The sequence below is a fragment of the Coregonus clupeaformis genome, chromosome 25 (assembly GCF_020615455.1).
Source record: "Coregonus clupeaformis isolate EN_2021a chromosome 25, ASM2061545v1, whole genome shotgun sequence".
Classification (NCBI taxonomy): domain Eukaryota; kingdom Metazoa; phylum Chordata; class Actinopteri; order Salmoniformes; family Salmonidae; genus Coregonus; species Coregonus clupeaformis.
Genome location: NC_059216.1, coordinates 2,548,423 through 2,564,183, shown reverse-complemented (window position 1 = coordinate 2,564,183; position 15,761 = coordinate 2,548,423). Strand labels below are relative to the sequence as shown.

The 15,761-nt window shown below is 47.0% G+C and overlaps 1 protein-coding gene across 1 annotated transcript in view; it reads left to right on the top strand.

Moving 5' to 3' along the window:
• Nucleotides 1-15,761, top strand: part of LOC121539731 (usherin-like) — a 158,367-nt gene that overhangs the window by 115,732 nt on the left and 26,874 nt on the right. Inside the window, exons 16-19 of the mRNA XM_045207408.1 lie at nt 542-938; nt 4,670-4,865; nt 13,981-14,144; nt 15,158-15,316. Of these exons, the coding sequence (XP_045063343.1) occupies nt 542-938; nt 4,670-4,865; nt 13,981-14,144; nt 15,158-15,316 (916 nt within the window). The remainder of the gene's footprint in view (nt 1-541; nt 939-4,669; nt 4,866-13,980; nt 14,145-15,157; nt 15,317-15,761) is intronic.

Genomic DNA, 15,761 nt, shown 5'->3' with positions numbered 1-15,761 from the left:
AATTGCACCAACTGTTGTCACCTTCTCACCAAGCTGCTTGGCGATGGTCTTGTAGCCCATTCCAGCCTTGTGTAGGTCTACAATCTTGTCCCTGACATCCTTGGAGAGCTATTTGGTCTTGGCCATGGTGGAGAGTTTGGAATCTGATTGATTGATTGCTTCTGTGGACAGGTGTCTTTTATACAGGTAACAAGCTGAGATTAGGAGCACTCCCTTTAAGAGTGTGCTCCTAATCTCAGCTCGTTACCTGTATAAAAGATACCTGGGAGCCAGAAATCTTTCTGATTGAGAGGGGGTCAAATACTTATTTCCCTCATTAAAATGCAAATCAATTTATAACATTTTTGACATGCGTCTTTCTGGATTTTTTGTTTTGTTATTCTGTCTCTCACTGTTCAAATAACCTACCATTAAAATTATAGACTGATCATTTCTTTGTCAGTGGGCAAACGTACAAAATCAGCAGGGGATCAAATACTTCTTTCCTTCACTGTATCTACTAGTCATTTTTTATATATCACTTAAAATATGTTTTTTTTAGGAAAACACAGAGGGGCGTCGCTGCGACTCGTGTCGCCGTGGTTACCACAGCCTGGAGAGGAGGAACTCCTTGGGGTGTCTGGCGTGTGCGTGTGACGTCCGCGGCACCCTGGAGCGGGGTGTGTGTGACCCCGTCAACGGCCATTGTCCCTGTAGGGAGGGGGTGGAGGGGGCCCTGTGTACACGCTGCTCCCTACACTACTACAACACGACATCTGACCTCTACGATGACATCACACCTCACCCCTACTACAACATGATCTTTGACCCCCAGGGGTGTGTTCCGTGTGTGTGTGACCCCACGGGAACAGTGGAGGGGACGATGTGTGACGCGGACACCGGGCAGTGTGTGTGTGTGCCCACGCGCCACGGAAGGGACTGCGGTATATGTAGGCCAGGTGAGTGAGTGTGTGTGTGTTCGTTCAGGAATCTACCCAACTGGTATGCTTAACAACTGAATGTTTGTGTTTATCTCTCTTACTCACACCTTTAACTCTGTAGGAGAAGTACTGTATATGACAGTAATACTATATAGACTTATTGTTGAATAAGTATCGATGAACACAGCTCCCAGCTCATTACACTGAAGCATCTCAGCTCTGGCATTGACGACAAGCTGCCATGCTGTTTACCACAATGCTCAACACACTCCTCTTTCACGCGCTTTGTTCCTGTCCCTCTCTTTCAAATCACACACTCAGTCTGTTCTTTTCTCTCTGTCTGATGGATGGATGGTCCCTGTAGTGTGTCTTTTTGTTTCTTGGCTCCTGGAGGTGTTGTCGTGTGCGTGCTTCCGTGCATATGCGTGTGTATGTGTGTGTGCCTATGTGTGTGTGTGTGTGTGCTTTGTCCTGGGTAATGATGATGAGTGCTTGGCATTCACTGTGGGCATTATCGCATTAGCGTTTAGCTTGCTTAGCTACAGGCTGTCCCTCATGAGGCCGGTGGCAACTCACCCATCGGCGATTGGGGCTCCACTGCCAGTCAACTTCACCTTATAGGACCCAGACCATGGCATCCCCTTTCCCTTCTTCACCTTAGAGGACCCAGACCATGGCATCCCCTTTCCTTTCTTCACCTTAGAGGACCCAGACCATGGCATCCCCTTTCCCTTCTTCACCTTAGAGGACCCAGACCATGGCATCCCCTTTCCCTTCTTCACCTTAGAGGACCCAGACCATGGCATCCCCTTTCCTTTCTTCACCTTATAGGACCCAGACCATGGCATCCCCTTTCCCTTCTTCATCTTAGAGGACCCAGACCATGGCATCCCCTTTCCCTTCTTCACCTCTGTGTGTGTTTGTTTGTGTGTGTGTGTTTGTTTGTGTGTGTGTGTTTGTGTGTGTGTGTGTGTTTGTTTGTGTGTGTTTGTTTGTGTGTTTGTGTGTGTGTGTGTGTGTGTGTGTGTGTGTGTGTGTGTGTGTGTGTGTGTGTGTGTGTGTGTGTGTGTGTGTGTGTGTGTGTGTGTGTGTGTGTGTGTGTGTGTGTGTGTGTGTGTGAATGCGTGTCTGCGTGTGCATGCTCGCTCATGAGTGCGTGTGTGTGTGGGGCCATTAGTAGCAGCTGCTGAATTGTGTTGATAATGGAGATGAACCATCAGGTTTACTGTAAAACTCACCACAGCATATTCAGGGGCCAAATACACAAACACACACACACACACACACACACACACATGCTCAGGCCTTGTCATGCCTCTTAGGCCCTGTGGTAGGAGTAGGGCAGGGTTCCCCAACTGTCGGGCCGCGGGCTGAATTTGGCCCGTGGGTTTTTTTATTTGCCCCCCAAGTATTATGCGTGGGAATACTTTGGAACATATGTTCAAAATTAAAACCTCTTGGAGCTGGGACATAAAAGACTGTAAAAACACCAGCAAATCAGCTCCAAGTGATTTTAATTTTAGACATCTGGTCCAAAATGTTCCCACGCGTAATCGTATTCAAATGTAAGCAAGGTTTGAAATTATTATGTTTTAGTCAAATATTATAAATGTTTCGGCTTCTTGCTGTCAATTTGCAGTCAAAATTATTATGTTACGGCCCCCTGACCATCCGCTCAAGAAAAAATCGGCTTGCGGCTGAATCTAGTTGATGATCCCTGGAATAGGGGGTCAGATATAGGTCTATACTGTCAATTCAACACAAGATGAATGGCATGAAATGTCCTTATCCAAAAGGCATTATAGATTAAACCAAGGGTTGCAAAATTCTGGTAGCATTCCCAAAATATCCAGGATTTCCACCATTTTGGTTGGAAAATTCAAGGAGGGAATATTCAGGAAATCTGAATTCTGGAAATGTTTATGGATTTTGCAACCCTAATAGAGTTAGATTGTACAGTGGGGAAAAAAAGTATTTAGTCAGCCACCAATTGTGCAAGTTCTCCCACTTAAAAAGATGAGAGAGGCCTGTAATGTTCATCATAGGTACACGTCAACTATGACAGACAAAATTAGAATTTTTTTTCCAGAAAATCACATTGTAGGATTTTTTATGAATTTATTTGCAAATTATGGTGGAAAATAAGTATTTGGTCAATAACAAAAGTTTCTCAATACTTTGTTATATACCCTTTGTTGGCAATGACACAGGTAAAATGTTTTCTGTAAGTCTTCACAAGGTTTTCACACACTGTTGCTGGTATTTTAGCCCATTCCTCCATGCAGATCTCCTCTAGAGCAGTGATGTTTTGGGGCTGTCGCTGGGCAACACGGACTTTCAACTCTCTCCAAAGATTTTCTATGGGGTTGAGATCTGGAGACTGGCTAGGCCACTCCAGGACCTTGAAATGCTTCTTACGAAGCCACTCCTTCGTTGCCCGGGCGGTGTGTTTGGGATCATTGTCATGCTGAAAGACCCAGCCACGTTTCATCTTCAATGCCCTTGCTGATGGAAGGAGGTTTTCACTCAAAATCTCACGATACATGGCCCCATTCATTCTTTCCTTTACACGGATCAGTCGTCCTGGTCCCTTTGCAGAAAAACAGCCCCAAAGCATGATGTTTCCACCCCCCATGCTTCACAGTAGGTATGGTGTTCTTTGGATGCAACTCAGCATTCTTTGTCCTCCAAACACGACGAGTTGAGTTTTTACCAAAAAGTTCTATTTTGGTTTCATCTGACCATATGACATTCTCCCAATCCTCTTCTGGATCATCCAAATGCACTCTAGCAAACTTCAGACGGGCCTGGACATGTACTGGCTTAAGCAGGGGGACACGTCTGGCACTGCAGGATTTGAGTCCCTGGCGGCGTAGTGTGTTACTGATGGTAGGCTTTGTTACTTTGGTCCCAGCTCTCTGCAGGTCATTCACTAGGTCCCCCCGTGTGGTTCTGGGATTTTTGCTCACCGTTCTTGTGATCATTTTGACCCCACGGGGTGAGATCTTGCGTGGAGCCCCAGATCGAGGGAGATTATCAATGGTCTTGTATGTCTTCCATTTCCTAATAATTGCTCCCACAGTTGATTTCTTCAAACCAAGCTGCTTACCTATTGCAGATTCAGTCTTCCCAGCATGGTGCAGGTCTACAATTTTGTTTCTGGTGTCCTTTGACAGCTCTTTGGTCTTGGCCATAGTGGAGTTTGGAGTGTGACTGTTTGAGGTTGTGGACAGGTGTCTTTTATACTGATAACAAGTTCAAACAGGTGCCATTAATACAGGTAACGAGTGGAGGACAGAGGAGCCTCTTAAAGAAGAAGTTACAGGTCTGTGAGAGCCAGAAATCATGATTGTTTGTAGGTGACCAAATACTTATTTTCCACCATAATTTGGAAATAAATTCATTAAAAATCCTACAATGTGATTTTCTGGATTTTTTTTCCTCCATTTGTCTGTCATAGTTGACGTGTACCTATGATGAAAATTACAGGCCTCTCTCATCTTTTTAAGTGGGAGAACTTGCACAATTGGTGGCTGACTAAATACTTGTTTTCCCCACTGTATATAATTCCAATATTGTCCTTCTTTTGGGCCTCTCCTCAATTATGTGTTTGTCACAAATGGTGTCTATTGTTGGTCTATTACCTGAGTCCAGGTTCGGTTATGGCAAAATTGTTCTTGTTCCATGCTGTGTATAATGTATTGTGTAAGTGTTGTCTCTAATATCGTACCCGTTTCATTTGATTCCAGGTTACTTCCTCTCTGTGTCAGAGTTGGGCTCTGAGGTGAGCGCATGTGTGGAGTGTGACTGTCACCCGGTGGGCTCGTCGGGACAGGTGTGTGACGGCCGGATGGGGCAGTGTCTGTGTGTTGACCCCTCGGTGGGAGGACGCAGGTGTGACCAGTGTCAGGAGCTCCACTATGGCTTCAACCCTGGCCTTGGCAGGTAAGACACATACATTCACCCTCATACACATCAACCCCAGGCCTCAGCCCCATACACACCAACCCCTGACCTCAGCCCCATACACACCAACCCTGACCTCAGCCCCATACACACCAACCCTGACCTCAGCCCCATACACACCAACCCTGACCTCAGCCCCATACACACCAACCCCAGGCCTCAGCCCCATACACACCAACCCCTGACCTCAGCCCCATACACACCAACCCCAGGCCTCAGCCCCATACACACCAACCCCAGGCCTCAGCCCCATACACACCAACCCTGACCTCAGCCCCATACACACCAACCCCAGGCCTCAGCCCCATACACAGCAGGTTATTCCTACACTAGAAATGTCAGCCTGTGAGCTGCTCCTGCCATACCAGGGCTCTACACTGAAATGTTATACAAGGAGCACATGTTGAAAAATGTAGGTGCACACAAATAAATTTAGGAGCACAATGAAAGTGAATAATTTTTTTTTTGAGTGTTGCATTCTCAATCAAGCAGAATAACCTCAAATATTAAGTCACTTAGGTGAGATAAAAATGATCAGCTGCCCTGTTAAGGGGTGGGCCGTTATCGTGGTAACGAGGCACTCCGTGTCTGTCAGAGACATGAAATTCTCCTATCACGTTTCAGGAGAAGACCCAGATGCAGACAGTGTTGAAGTAACAAAAGTTTATTACAAAAACAGGGGGCAGGCAAACGACAGGTCAAGGGCAGGCAGAGGTCAGTAATCCAGATCAGAGTCCAAAAGGTACAGAACGGCAGGCAGTCTCAGGGTCAGGGCAGGCAGAGGTCAATAATCCAGGGTGGTGTGACAAGATACAGAACGGCAGGCAGGCTCTGGGTTAGGGCAGGCAGAATGGTCAAAACCGGGAAAACTAGAAAACAGGAACTTGAAAAAGACAGGAGCAAGGGGAAAACCGCTGGTAGGCTTGAAGAAACAAAACGAACTGGCAACAGACAAACAGAGAGCACAGGTATAAATACACTGGGGATAATGGGGAAGATGGGCGACACCTGGAGGGGGGTGGAGACAATCACAAAGACAGGTGAAACAGATCAGGGTGTGACATCTCTGACAACTCTTCTCTTCACCAGCAGTTGAGCAAGCTCAAACGAACATTGAAAAACAACCTAGCGTGTGAACAAAACGATGTAAATAGCCAATAAACATGAAGACAAAGTCACACTTTAGTATACTTTCGGGTAAATTCGACCAACTGCTATCCCTGTGCACTTCTATGCTAAAAATGAATCTTTCAGCACTTCACTCACATACCTGGCGCAGCAACAACAGTGCCCGTGCTGAAAGATTCATTTTATGTCATTCGTAGTTATTTGTGTGATTAGCTTCAAGCTATGAGACAAAACGTCAGAAATATTTTTTTTAATAGCTACGGCTAGAAATCACAACTCGCACATGTGCTCATACTTGACTTTTTCAGTTCGCACATATCTAATTTTAGGCGCATATGCGAGTAAAATGGTTGCAGTGTAGAGCCCTGCATACTGTATAGTACTAGACTGTACCACACCTTACCCTACTAAACTCTACCACATTCACCCACAGGTTGACACATGGTTTATGAAACGTCAAAACAGCCGTTAAAATCTCCCCACTATTACTGTTAATGAAGCCCAGTGTTCATATCACGTCTCAATGTGTTAATGTCTCTCAGACCTAGGGTTGCAAAATTCCAGGAACTTTCAGTAAATTCCCTGGTTTTCCAGAAATCCTGGTTGGAGGATTCCCGGAATCTGGAGGGAATAAGCCGGAAGTCCGGAAACCTCCAACCAGGATTTCTTGAAAAACAGAGTATGTGAGCGGAGTTGAGCTGTTGGAAATCCCACTCATTGCTCACGGAGCAGTCTTCGCGCACAGCTTTTGCGCTCAACGTCCTTTTCCCCGCTCCACTAAACATTGCTCAGCGCTCACAGAAAAAAAAAACGTACGCTCCAAATTCGCTCCATTTATTTTTGGTTTAAAGATATCATTGAATTAACACCCCATCTACTTTTGTGACTATGTACCATTTGGTTTTGAAGTAGGCTATCGTAAGAAGCTTCAGCATTTCAACATGTCATAGGTTATTAAACAAGGACCTACCTGATTATATGCAGCTGCTGTGTTAAAAAACAACTTGCTTTTTCTCTAATCTATTGATCATCAGATATTTCAGTTGTAACTGTGGCTCTGTTGCGCTCACATTTTACAGAATAATAGACAACTTTAGCACTGTTAAAAAACTTATATATATTTTTTACAATAGCCTATATAAAAATCTAAACGTCTCTGGTGCTGCTGCATGGGCTCATTCGTTGTCTTGCTATCAATTACTCAGGCTGTGTGACCTACCCTTGGTCGACTCATATCAACATCTCTGTGAATTAGTGCTGGTGTAGGCTAAATACTGTAGACACGAACTGCAGTCAGGTCAAGACCCTGGTGACAACGACAAACACGCAGATGAGCTTCCCTGAGACGGTTTCTGACAGTTTGTGCAGAAATTCTTCGGTTGTGCAAACCCACAGTTTCATCAGCTGTCCGGGTGGCTGGTCTCAGACGATCCCGCAGGTAAACAAGCCGGATGTGGAGGTCCTGGGCTGGTGTGGTTACACGTGGTCTGTGGTTGTGAGGCCAGTTGGACGTACTGCCAAATTCTCTAAAACGACATTGTCTGTGACAAACAGATGCATATCTGTATTCCCAGTCATGTGACATCTATAGATTAGGGCCTAATGAATTTATTTCAATGGACTGATTTCCTTATATGAACTGTAGTAAAATCAGTAAAATCTTTGAAATTGTTGCATGTTGCGTTTTATATTTAGAACCTCTTTCCTATCAGTGGGAACATATGGCTGGGGAGAACAGACTAACGCAGCACTGCAGACCTTACATTTCAAATTAAATGCAAGGGAAAGGGGGAGGGAGAAAGTTGGCGGGGGGTTGTTTTGTTGTTTAAAATAGTTCTACTACTCATCTGTTTTTAGAGGATTCTGAGTTATTTGAAAAATGTTAATTTATCCACTTAATTAGGTGTGTGTGTGTATGTGTGCCCCTGTGTGTGTGTTTGTGTGTATGTGTGTGTGAGTGTGTGCTACGGGATGACCTTCACTAATAGCTTTGTGTAGTGTATTAAGGCAGAGAGCTGTGACTGAGATCTCTTAGCTGTGGGGAGGACCGTACGGTGTTTAATCATTACAGCATCATCAACCCTGTCTGTCTGTCTGTCTGTCTCTACACACCTCTGTACCCAACCTGCAGAGAGAGGGAGAGAGGGAGGGAGAGAGAGAGAGAAAAGAGGGAGAGAGTGGGAAGAGAACGGTGGAGAGGGAGCGAGTGAGAAAGAGAGAGAGAGAGAGAGAGAGAGAGAGAGAGAGAGAGAGAGGAGAGAGAGAGAGAGAGAGAGAGTGAGAGAGAGAGAGGGAGCGAGAGAGCGAGAGAGAGAGAGATAGAGACAGAGAGAGAGGGAGTGAGAGAGGGAGCGAGAGAGAGAGAGAGAAGGGGGGAGAGGAAGAGAGAGAGGAGAGCGAGATATGGAGAGAGAGATATAGGGGGCAGAAGAGGGAGATAGAGGCAGAGAGGGAATGTCGGCAGTTAAAAAGGGGCATAGTGAAGGAGGACGAGAGAGGGAGAAAGAGAGGGACGAAGAGAGGGGGAAAGAGAGAGGGAAAGAGAGGGGTAAAGAGAGGGGGAAAGAGGGAGGGAGAAAGAGAGGGAGAAAGAGAGGGGGAAAGAGAGGGGGAAAGAGAGGGGGAAGAGAGGGGGAAAGAGAGGGGGAAAGAGAGGGGGAAGAGAGGGGGAAAGAGAGAGGGAGAAAGAGAGAGGGAGAAATAGAGGGGGAAAGAGAGAGGGAAAGAGAGGGGGAAAGAGAGGGGGAAAGAGAGAGAGAGGGAGAAAGAGAGGGAGAAAGAGAGGGGGAAAGAGAGAGGGAAAGAGAGGGGGAAAGAGAGGGGGAAAGAGAGAGGGAAAGAGAAGGGAAAGAGAGGGAGAAAGAGAGGGGGAAAGAGAGAGAACGGTACATCGAGGCCTGAGTTAGATGCAAATGTGGTAGATTAGTGTTTTCAATACATCAACAACAGGCTGCTGGACAGCACAGATTGGCAATCCATACGAATGGTGAGGGGTGTGTGTGTGTGTGTTGTGTACGTGTATGCGTGTACGATCGGTCGAGCCCCTGCCTCGGCGGGGTAAGGATGAAAAATGAAGTTTTTAAACTGATTACTGGGGAAGCCTTTCTGGCATCAGGAGACTGAACACAATAAAGATGTATTTATATTAATATTAAGCCCATGCATCTTATTTTGTTTTCTCCCTGTGCTCGACGTTCGATACAGGTTGATCTAATCGAGGTTGATTATAGCCCCTCAATATGGTTATGGGATATTTCCTGGCAGACTAAATGACAGAATATCAGGTCTGCCCAAATCCTTGTTCACAGAGTGGATTATTATACACAGTTATTATAGCCCTGATATGTCCACACACAAACACACATACAAACAAACACACACAATATCATTAAGATGTTTACCACACAGAGCGGTGTAGTTTACCCGAGCTTCAGAGTAAATTCAGATTTGTCGGTTTCTTATTTTGACTCATAGTGTCTGTTGAGTCTTTATCCGGTGTGTCTGTGTGTGTGCGTCTGTTTGTGTGTGTGTGCGTATCTGTGTGTGCGTGTGAGAGAGAGAGAGAGAGGTCACTGACCCCTATTCTAGGAAATACAAAAAATATACAAATACGGTTATAACAGATACTTGTATTACATGTATTACGTTTATTACAACAAGACCTGCACTCACGCTTTGAGCACAACGATGACTCTGAGCTGCCGAGGAGAGCCCCTGAGGACAACCTACAGTCTCCACGAAGGACGTATGTAAGTCATTCAAACGTGTTAACCCTCGCAAGGCTGCCGGCCCAGACGGCATCCCTAGCCGTGCCCTCAGAGTATGTGCAGACCAGCTGGCTGTTGTGTTTTCGGACATTTTCCATCTCTTTCTAGCTCAGGCTGCTATCCCCACCTGCTTCTAGGTGTCCACTATCATCCCTGTGCCCAAGAAAGGGAAAGTAACTGAACTGAATGACTACTGTCCCGTAGCACTCACCTCCATCATCATGAAGTGCTTCGAGAGGCTAGTCAAAGACCATATCACCTCCTCCCTCTCTTGCACACTCAACCCTCTCCAATTCGCCTACCACCCTGACAGATCCACAGACGACACAATCGCCATTGTACTGCACACTGCCCTCACCCACCTGTACAAAAGGATTATATACGTGAGGATGCTGTTCATCGACTATAGCTCGGCCTTCAATACCATAGTGCCCTCTAAGCTCACGGTCATGGGAATGAACTCCTCCCTATGCAATTGGGTCCTGGACTTCCTGACCTGCCGCCCGCAGGTGGTGAAGGTAGGCAACGTTACCTCCTCGACAGTGATTCTCAACACGGGGCCTACAAGGGTGCATCCTCAGTCCCCTCTTGTACTCCCTGTACACTCTTAGAAACCTTATCTAGAAGCTTAAAGGGTTCTTTGGCTGTCCCCATAGGAGAACCCTTTGAAGAAGCCTTTTTGGTTGCATGTAGAACCCTTTTGGTTCCAGATAGAACCCTTTTGGTTTCTATGTAGAATCCTTTCTACAGAGGGTTCTACATGGAACCCAAATGGTTCTACCTAGAACCAAAAAGGGTTCTATCTGGAACCAAAAGGGTTCTACCTGCAACCAAAAAGAGTTTTCCTATGGGGACAGCCGAAGATCCCTTTTGGAACCCTTTTTTCTAAGAGTGTATACCCACGACTGCATGGCCTCACACAGTTCCAACTCCATCATTAAGTTTGCTGCCGACACGACAGTAGTGGGCCTGATTACCAACAACGATGAGACAGCCTACAGGGAAGAGGTAGGCACTCACTCTGACGGCGTGGTGCCAGGTAAACAACCTCTCCCTCAACGTCAGCAAAACAAAGGAGCTGATTGTGGACTTCAGGAGGAACCAGGCTGGGCAAGTCCCCATCCTCATCAATGGGGCCGCCGTGGAGATGGTCAAAAACTTCAAGTACATCTCAGAGAAGCTGAAGTTCAATCCACATTGACACCGTGGTGAGGAAGGCACTTCAGCGACTCTTCAACCTCAGGATGCTGTAGAAATTCGGACTGTCCCAAAGGGCCCTCACAGTGTTCTACAGGAGCACCATTGAGCGCATACTTTCGGGCTGCATCACAGCCTTGTATGGCAACTCCACCGCCGCAGACCGCAAGATGCTACAGAGGATGGTGCGCTCAGTCGAACACACCATTGAGTGCACACTGCCTGCTTCCAGCACACTTACAACACCAGGTGTCGCAGGAAGGCCAAGAAGATCATTAGGGACCAGAGCCATGCCCTGTTCCCCCCGCTTCAATCCCCAGGCCACAGGAGGTTGGTGTCACCTTAATTGGGGAGGACGGACTGAAGCGGAATGAGTGGAATAGTATCAAATACATCAAACACATGGTATAATGCCATTCCATTTGCTCCGTTCCAGCCGTTATTATGAGCCGTCCTCCCCTCAGCAGCCTCCACTGCTTCCTACTCCCCCTATGGACATTTACCCCCCACACCTCAACATACTTTTTACACTGCCCCCACCCCAATGGACATCATTGCCACAGTTGTTAAATATGTATATATTATTATTTATATTTGGATTATCTATTTCATTATATTGTATTGTATTGTTGGAGCTTAAGAGTTTCACTGTACCATGTAATTACATCTGCAACCCTGTACATGTGACTATTAAACTCGCTAATCTAATCATAGCAGGAGGTTAGAATATTGACACACACAATCTCACAAACATGGGATTCATTTAAGACTGATGAAAAAAAAAGGAGAGTTGGTGTGATGTTGGGTGTTTTCTCTCTCCTTGGGAGAGGAGTGAAGGTCGAGTCGCGGAGGCGAGTGGGAGAGCGGTGTGTGTGTTGTGTGTGGGGTGGTGGAACCCCCAAAGCTCCCTGCAGTTGACAGGACAAATTTGCTGCTCGTTAAGGGGCTGTGGCTTTTCACGCCGCGAGAGGGAGGGTGTCAGAGTGTGTGTGCGTGTAATTGAGGGTGTGTGTGTGTTTAAGGGTGTCAGGCGTTTGGCCTTGTGATCACCCAGTGCCGGGTCTCAGTAGGGTTACACCACCGGTGTGACCCAATCCCCTGAACCCCCCCCACACACGTCGCCTAGACACCCATGGGACCCCTCCCCATACTGTCACTGCTCTGTGAATAGGGGAGCGTGAAGGAAGGGAAGAGGGGTGTTAAGGTGAAGACCCAATACCACCTCTCTCCAGCACACACACACTCACATTTACTTTTGAGTCATTTAGCAGACGCTCTTATCCAGAACGACTTACAGTTAGTGCATTCATCTTAAGATACACTATATATACAAAAATATGTGGACTCCCCTTCAAATGAGTGGATTTGGCTATTTCAGTCACTCCCGTTGCTGACAGGTTTATAGAATCAAGCACACAGCCACGCAATCTCCAAAGACAAACATTGGCAGTAGAATGGCCTTACTGAAGAGCTCAGTGACTTTCAACGTGGCACCGTCATAGTTTGTCAAATTTCTGCCCTGCTAGAGCTACCCCTGTCAACTTTAAGTGCTGTTATTGTGAAATGGAAACGTCAAGGAGCAACAACGGCTCAGCCATGAAGTGGTAGGCCACACAAGCTCACAGAAGGGGACTGACGAGTGCTGAAGCGTGGTAGCCGCACACAAGCCTAAGATCACCATGCGCAATGCTAAGCGTCGGCTGGAGTGGTGTAAAGCTCACCGCCATTGGACTCTGGAGCAGTGGAAACGCGTTCTCTGGAGTGATGAATCACGCTTCACCATCTGGCAGTCCGACGGACGAATCTGGGTTTGGCGGATGCCAGGAGAACGCTACCTGCCCGAATGCATAGTGTCAACTGTAAAGTTTGGTGGAGGATTAATAATGATCTGGGGCTATTTTTCATGGTACAGGCTAGGCCCCTTAGTTCCAGTGAAGGGAAATCTTAACGCTACAGCATACAAAAATCTAACTTTATTTGTCACATGGGCCGAATACAACAGGTGTAGAACTTACCGTGAAATGCTTACTTACAAGCCCTTAACCAACAATGCAGTTCAAGAAAGAGTTAAGAAAATATTAATCAAATAAACTAAAGTAAAAAATAATAAAAAAGTAAAATAACAGTGACGAGGCTATGTGCAGGGGGTACCGGTACCGAGTCAATGTGCGGGGGTACAGGTTAGTCGAGGTCATTTGTACATGTAGGTAGGGGTAAAGTGACTATGCATAGATAATAGACAACGGGTAGCAGCAGTGTAAAAACAAATGGAGGGGGGAGGGGTCAATGCAAATAGTCCGGGTGGCCATTTGATTAATTGTTCAGCAATCTTATGGCTTGGGGGTAGAAGCTGTTAAGGAGCCTTTTGGTCCTAGACTTGGCGCTCCGGTACCGCTTGCCGTGCGGTAGCTGAGAGAACAGTCTATGACTTGGGTGACTGAAGTCTTTGACAATTGTTTGGGCTTTCCTCGGACAATGACATTCTTGATGATTCTGTGCTTCCAACTTTGTGGCAACAGTTTTGGAAGGCCCTTTCAGCATGACAACGCCCCTGTGCACAAAGAGAGCTCCATACAGAAATGGTTGGTCGAGATCGGTGTGGAAGAACTTGACTGGCCTGCACAAGTGCTAGTGTTAGTTCACATTTTATTTATTTATTTTGTGGGGGGTGGGTTATTTAAAATACTATTTGAAGAAGTAGGGTTTCAGATGTTTTCGGAAGATGGTCAGGGACTCTGCTGTCCTAGCTTCAGGGGGAAGCTGGTTCCACCATTGAGACAGAGAAGAGCTTGGACTGGGCACACACACACACACACACACACGCACATACACCCACCCACACACACACACCCACACACACACGCACGTTAGATGGAAGGTTTTGTAAAAGTAATTGACATATGTTTGTATGTGTATTGTATGTAATTCTGACTGGTTTGAAATCCATTTCTGTTATGAGTTTGTGAGGTGAAACCAATGCTCTCTGTATCGTCCTCTTCCAGGTGCCAGGCATGTGGGTGTAACTCCATAGGAGGGGTGAATGGGTCATGCCACCCAGAGACAGGGAGATGCCAGTGTAAGGCCTTGGTGACGGGGGACAGGTGTGACCGCTGTATCTCTGGAGCCAGTCACCTGGACCCAGACAACCACCTGGGCTGCAGTAAAGGTACTGGATGACTTGCCACAGAGGCACAGTCATTGATTAATCTATAGTTGTTGTTTTTTTATAATGGAAGGTTTAAGACAATGCTTTTATGTCTTATAGGTTAGAAATAATGTTAGATTTATTGTGTGTATGTATGTGCGTGTGTTTTGTGTGTATTTGTGTGTACTCTATCTCCATCTCTATGTCTATTGGTTGTGTGTATGCATACAGTGTGTGTGTTAGTGGGGGGTAATTCCCTCCTCCTGTGCTTTCCCTGCCTGGGACTGTTTTGAGTTAGACACACAAGGACACTAACTCTACATGGATCCTACACACACACACACACACACACACACACACACACACACACACACACACACACACACACACACAAACACACAGTATTAAACTCAGAGGGACACTGGCTCTCCTCAGTATGTTAAGACGCTCGCCATGGATGAAATGGAAAATACCCCTCGCAGGCCTGTTATTTGGCCTGTAGTGTTTATTGTGTTGCATAAGACCAGCACAGCGGTTAATAATGTTATTGTATCTTCCTCCTCTTTCTCTTGTCCCCTTTCCCATTTCCCACATCCCTCTTTTTCTCTCTCTCTTCCTCTCTCCCCTACCCCGCCTCTCTTCCTCTCTCCCCTACCCCGCCTCTCTTCCTCTCTCCCCTACCCCGCCTCTCTTCCTCTCTCCCCTACCCCGCCTCTCTCTTCTTCTCTCCCCTACCCCGCCTCTCTTCCTCTCTCCCCTACCCCCGCCTCTCTTCCTCTCTCCCCTACCCCGCCTCTCTCTACTTCTCTCCCCTACCCCGCCTCTCTCTTCCTCTCTCCCCTACCCCGCCTCTCTTCCTCTCTCCCCTACTCCGCCTCTCTCTTCTTCTCTCCCCTACCCCGCCTCTCTCTTCCTCTCTCCCCCTACCCCGCCTCTCTTCCTCTCTCCCCTACCCCGCCTCTCTCTTCTTCTCTCCCCTACACCGCCTCTCTCTTCCTCTCTCCCCTACCCCGCCTCTCTTCCTCTCCCCCCAGCTCCTATCCAGCAGCCCAGTCCAGTAGGGTCTGTCCTGACCTCTACCTCCATCAGCCTGACCTGGAGGCCCCCTGACTCGCCCAACACACACACTCTCAACTACACACTGCTCCGGGACGGCCTGGAGATACACACTACACAGAGACACTACCCATTCAGTAAGTACACACACACATGCACATTCACATGCATGCACGTACGCAAACACACACACACACACACACAGACATTTTAAATACTTTATTTGAATCCACCAATCAAATGTACAAAAAAAGGATCCAAACATTTCAAAGGTCCCTGTATGCATGGCACTCAAGGGTACAGAAAGCACCTCCTTCTCCAAACAGCTAGGCTGCCCACGACAGCTGAAACAGAGCAGTACCTAGCCAATTGCTTTGCCCTACTTTTTGTCAGGCCCGCAATCTGGAGGCAATGCACTGCAAGCCTGTGTACGTGGCCGAGACTGCAAAATATCAGCGCCACCAGCTTGCACCTCCACCCGAGGCTGTCCAAGCGTGCCACTAGGGGCTGGTACTTAAGCATGTAGCCGTCAAATGAGCAGCCCACTCCCAAAATGAGCACCTCCCCCTGGTCTCGACCACA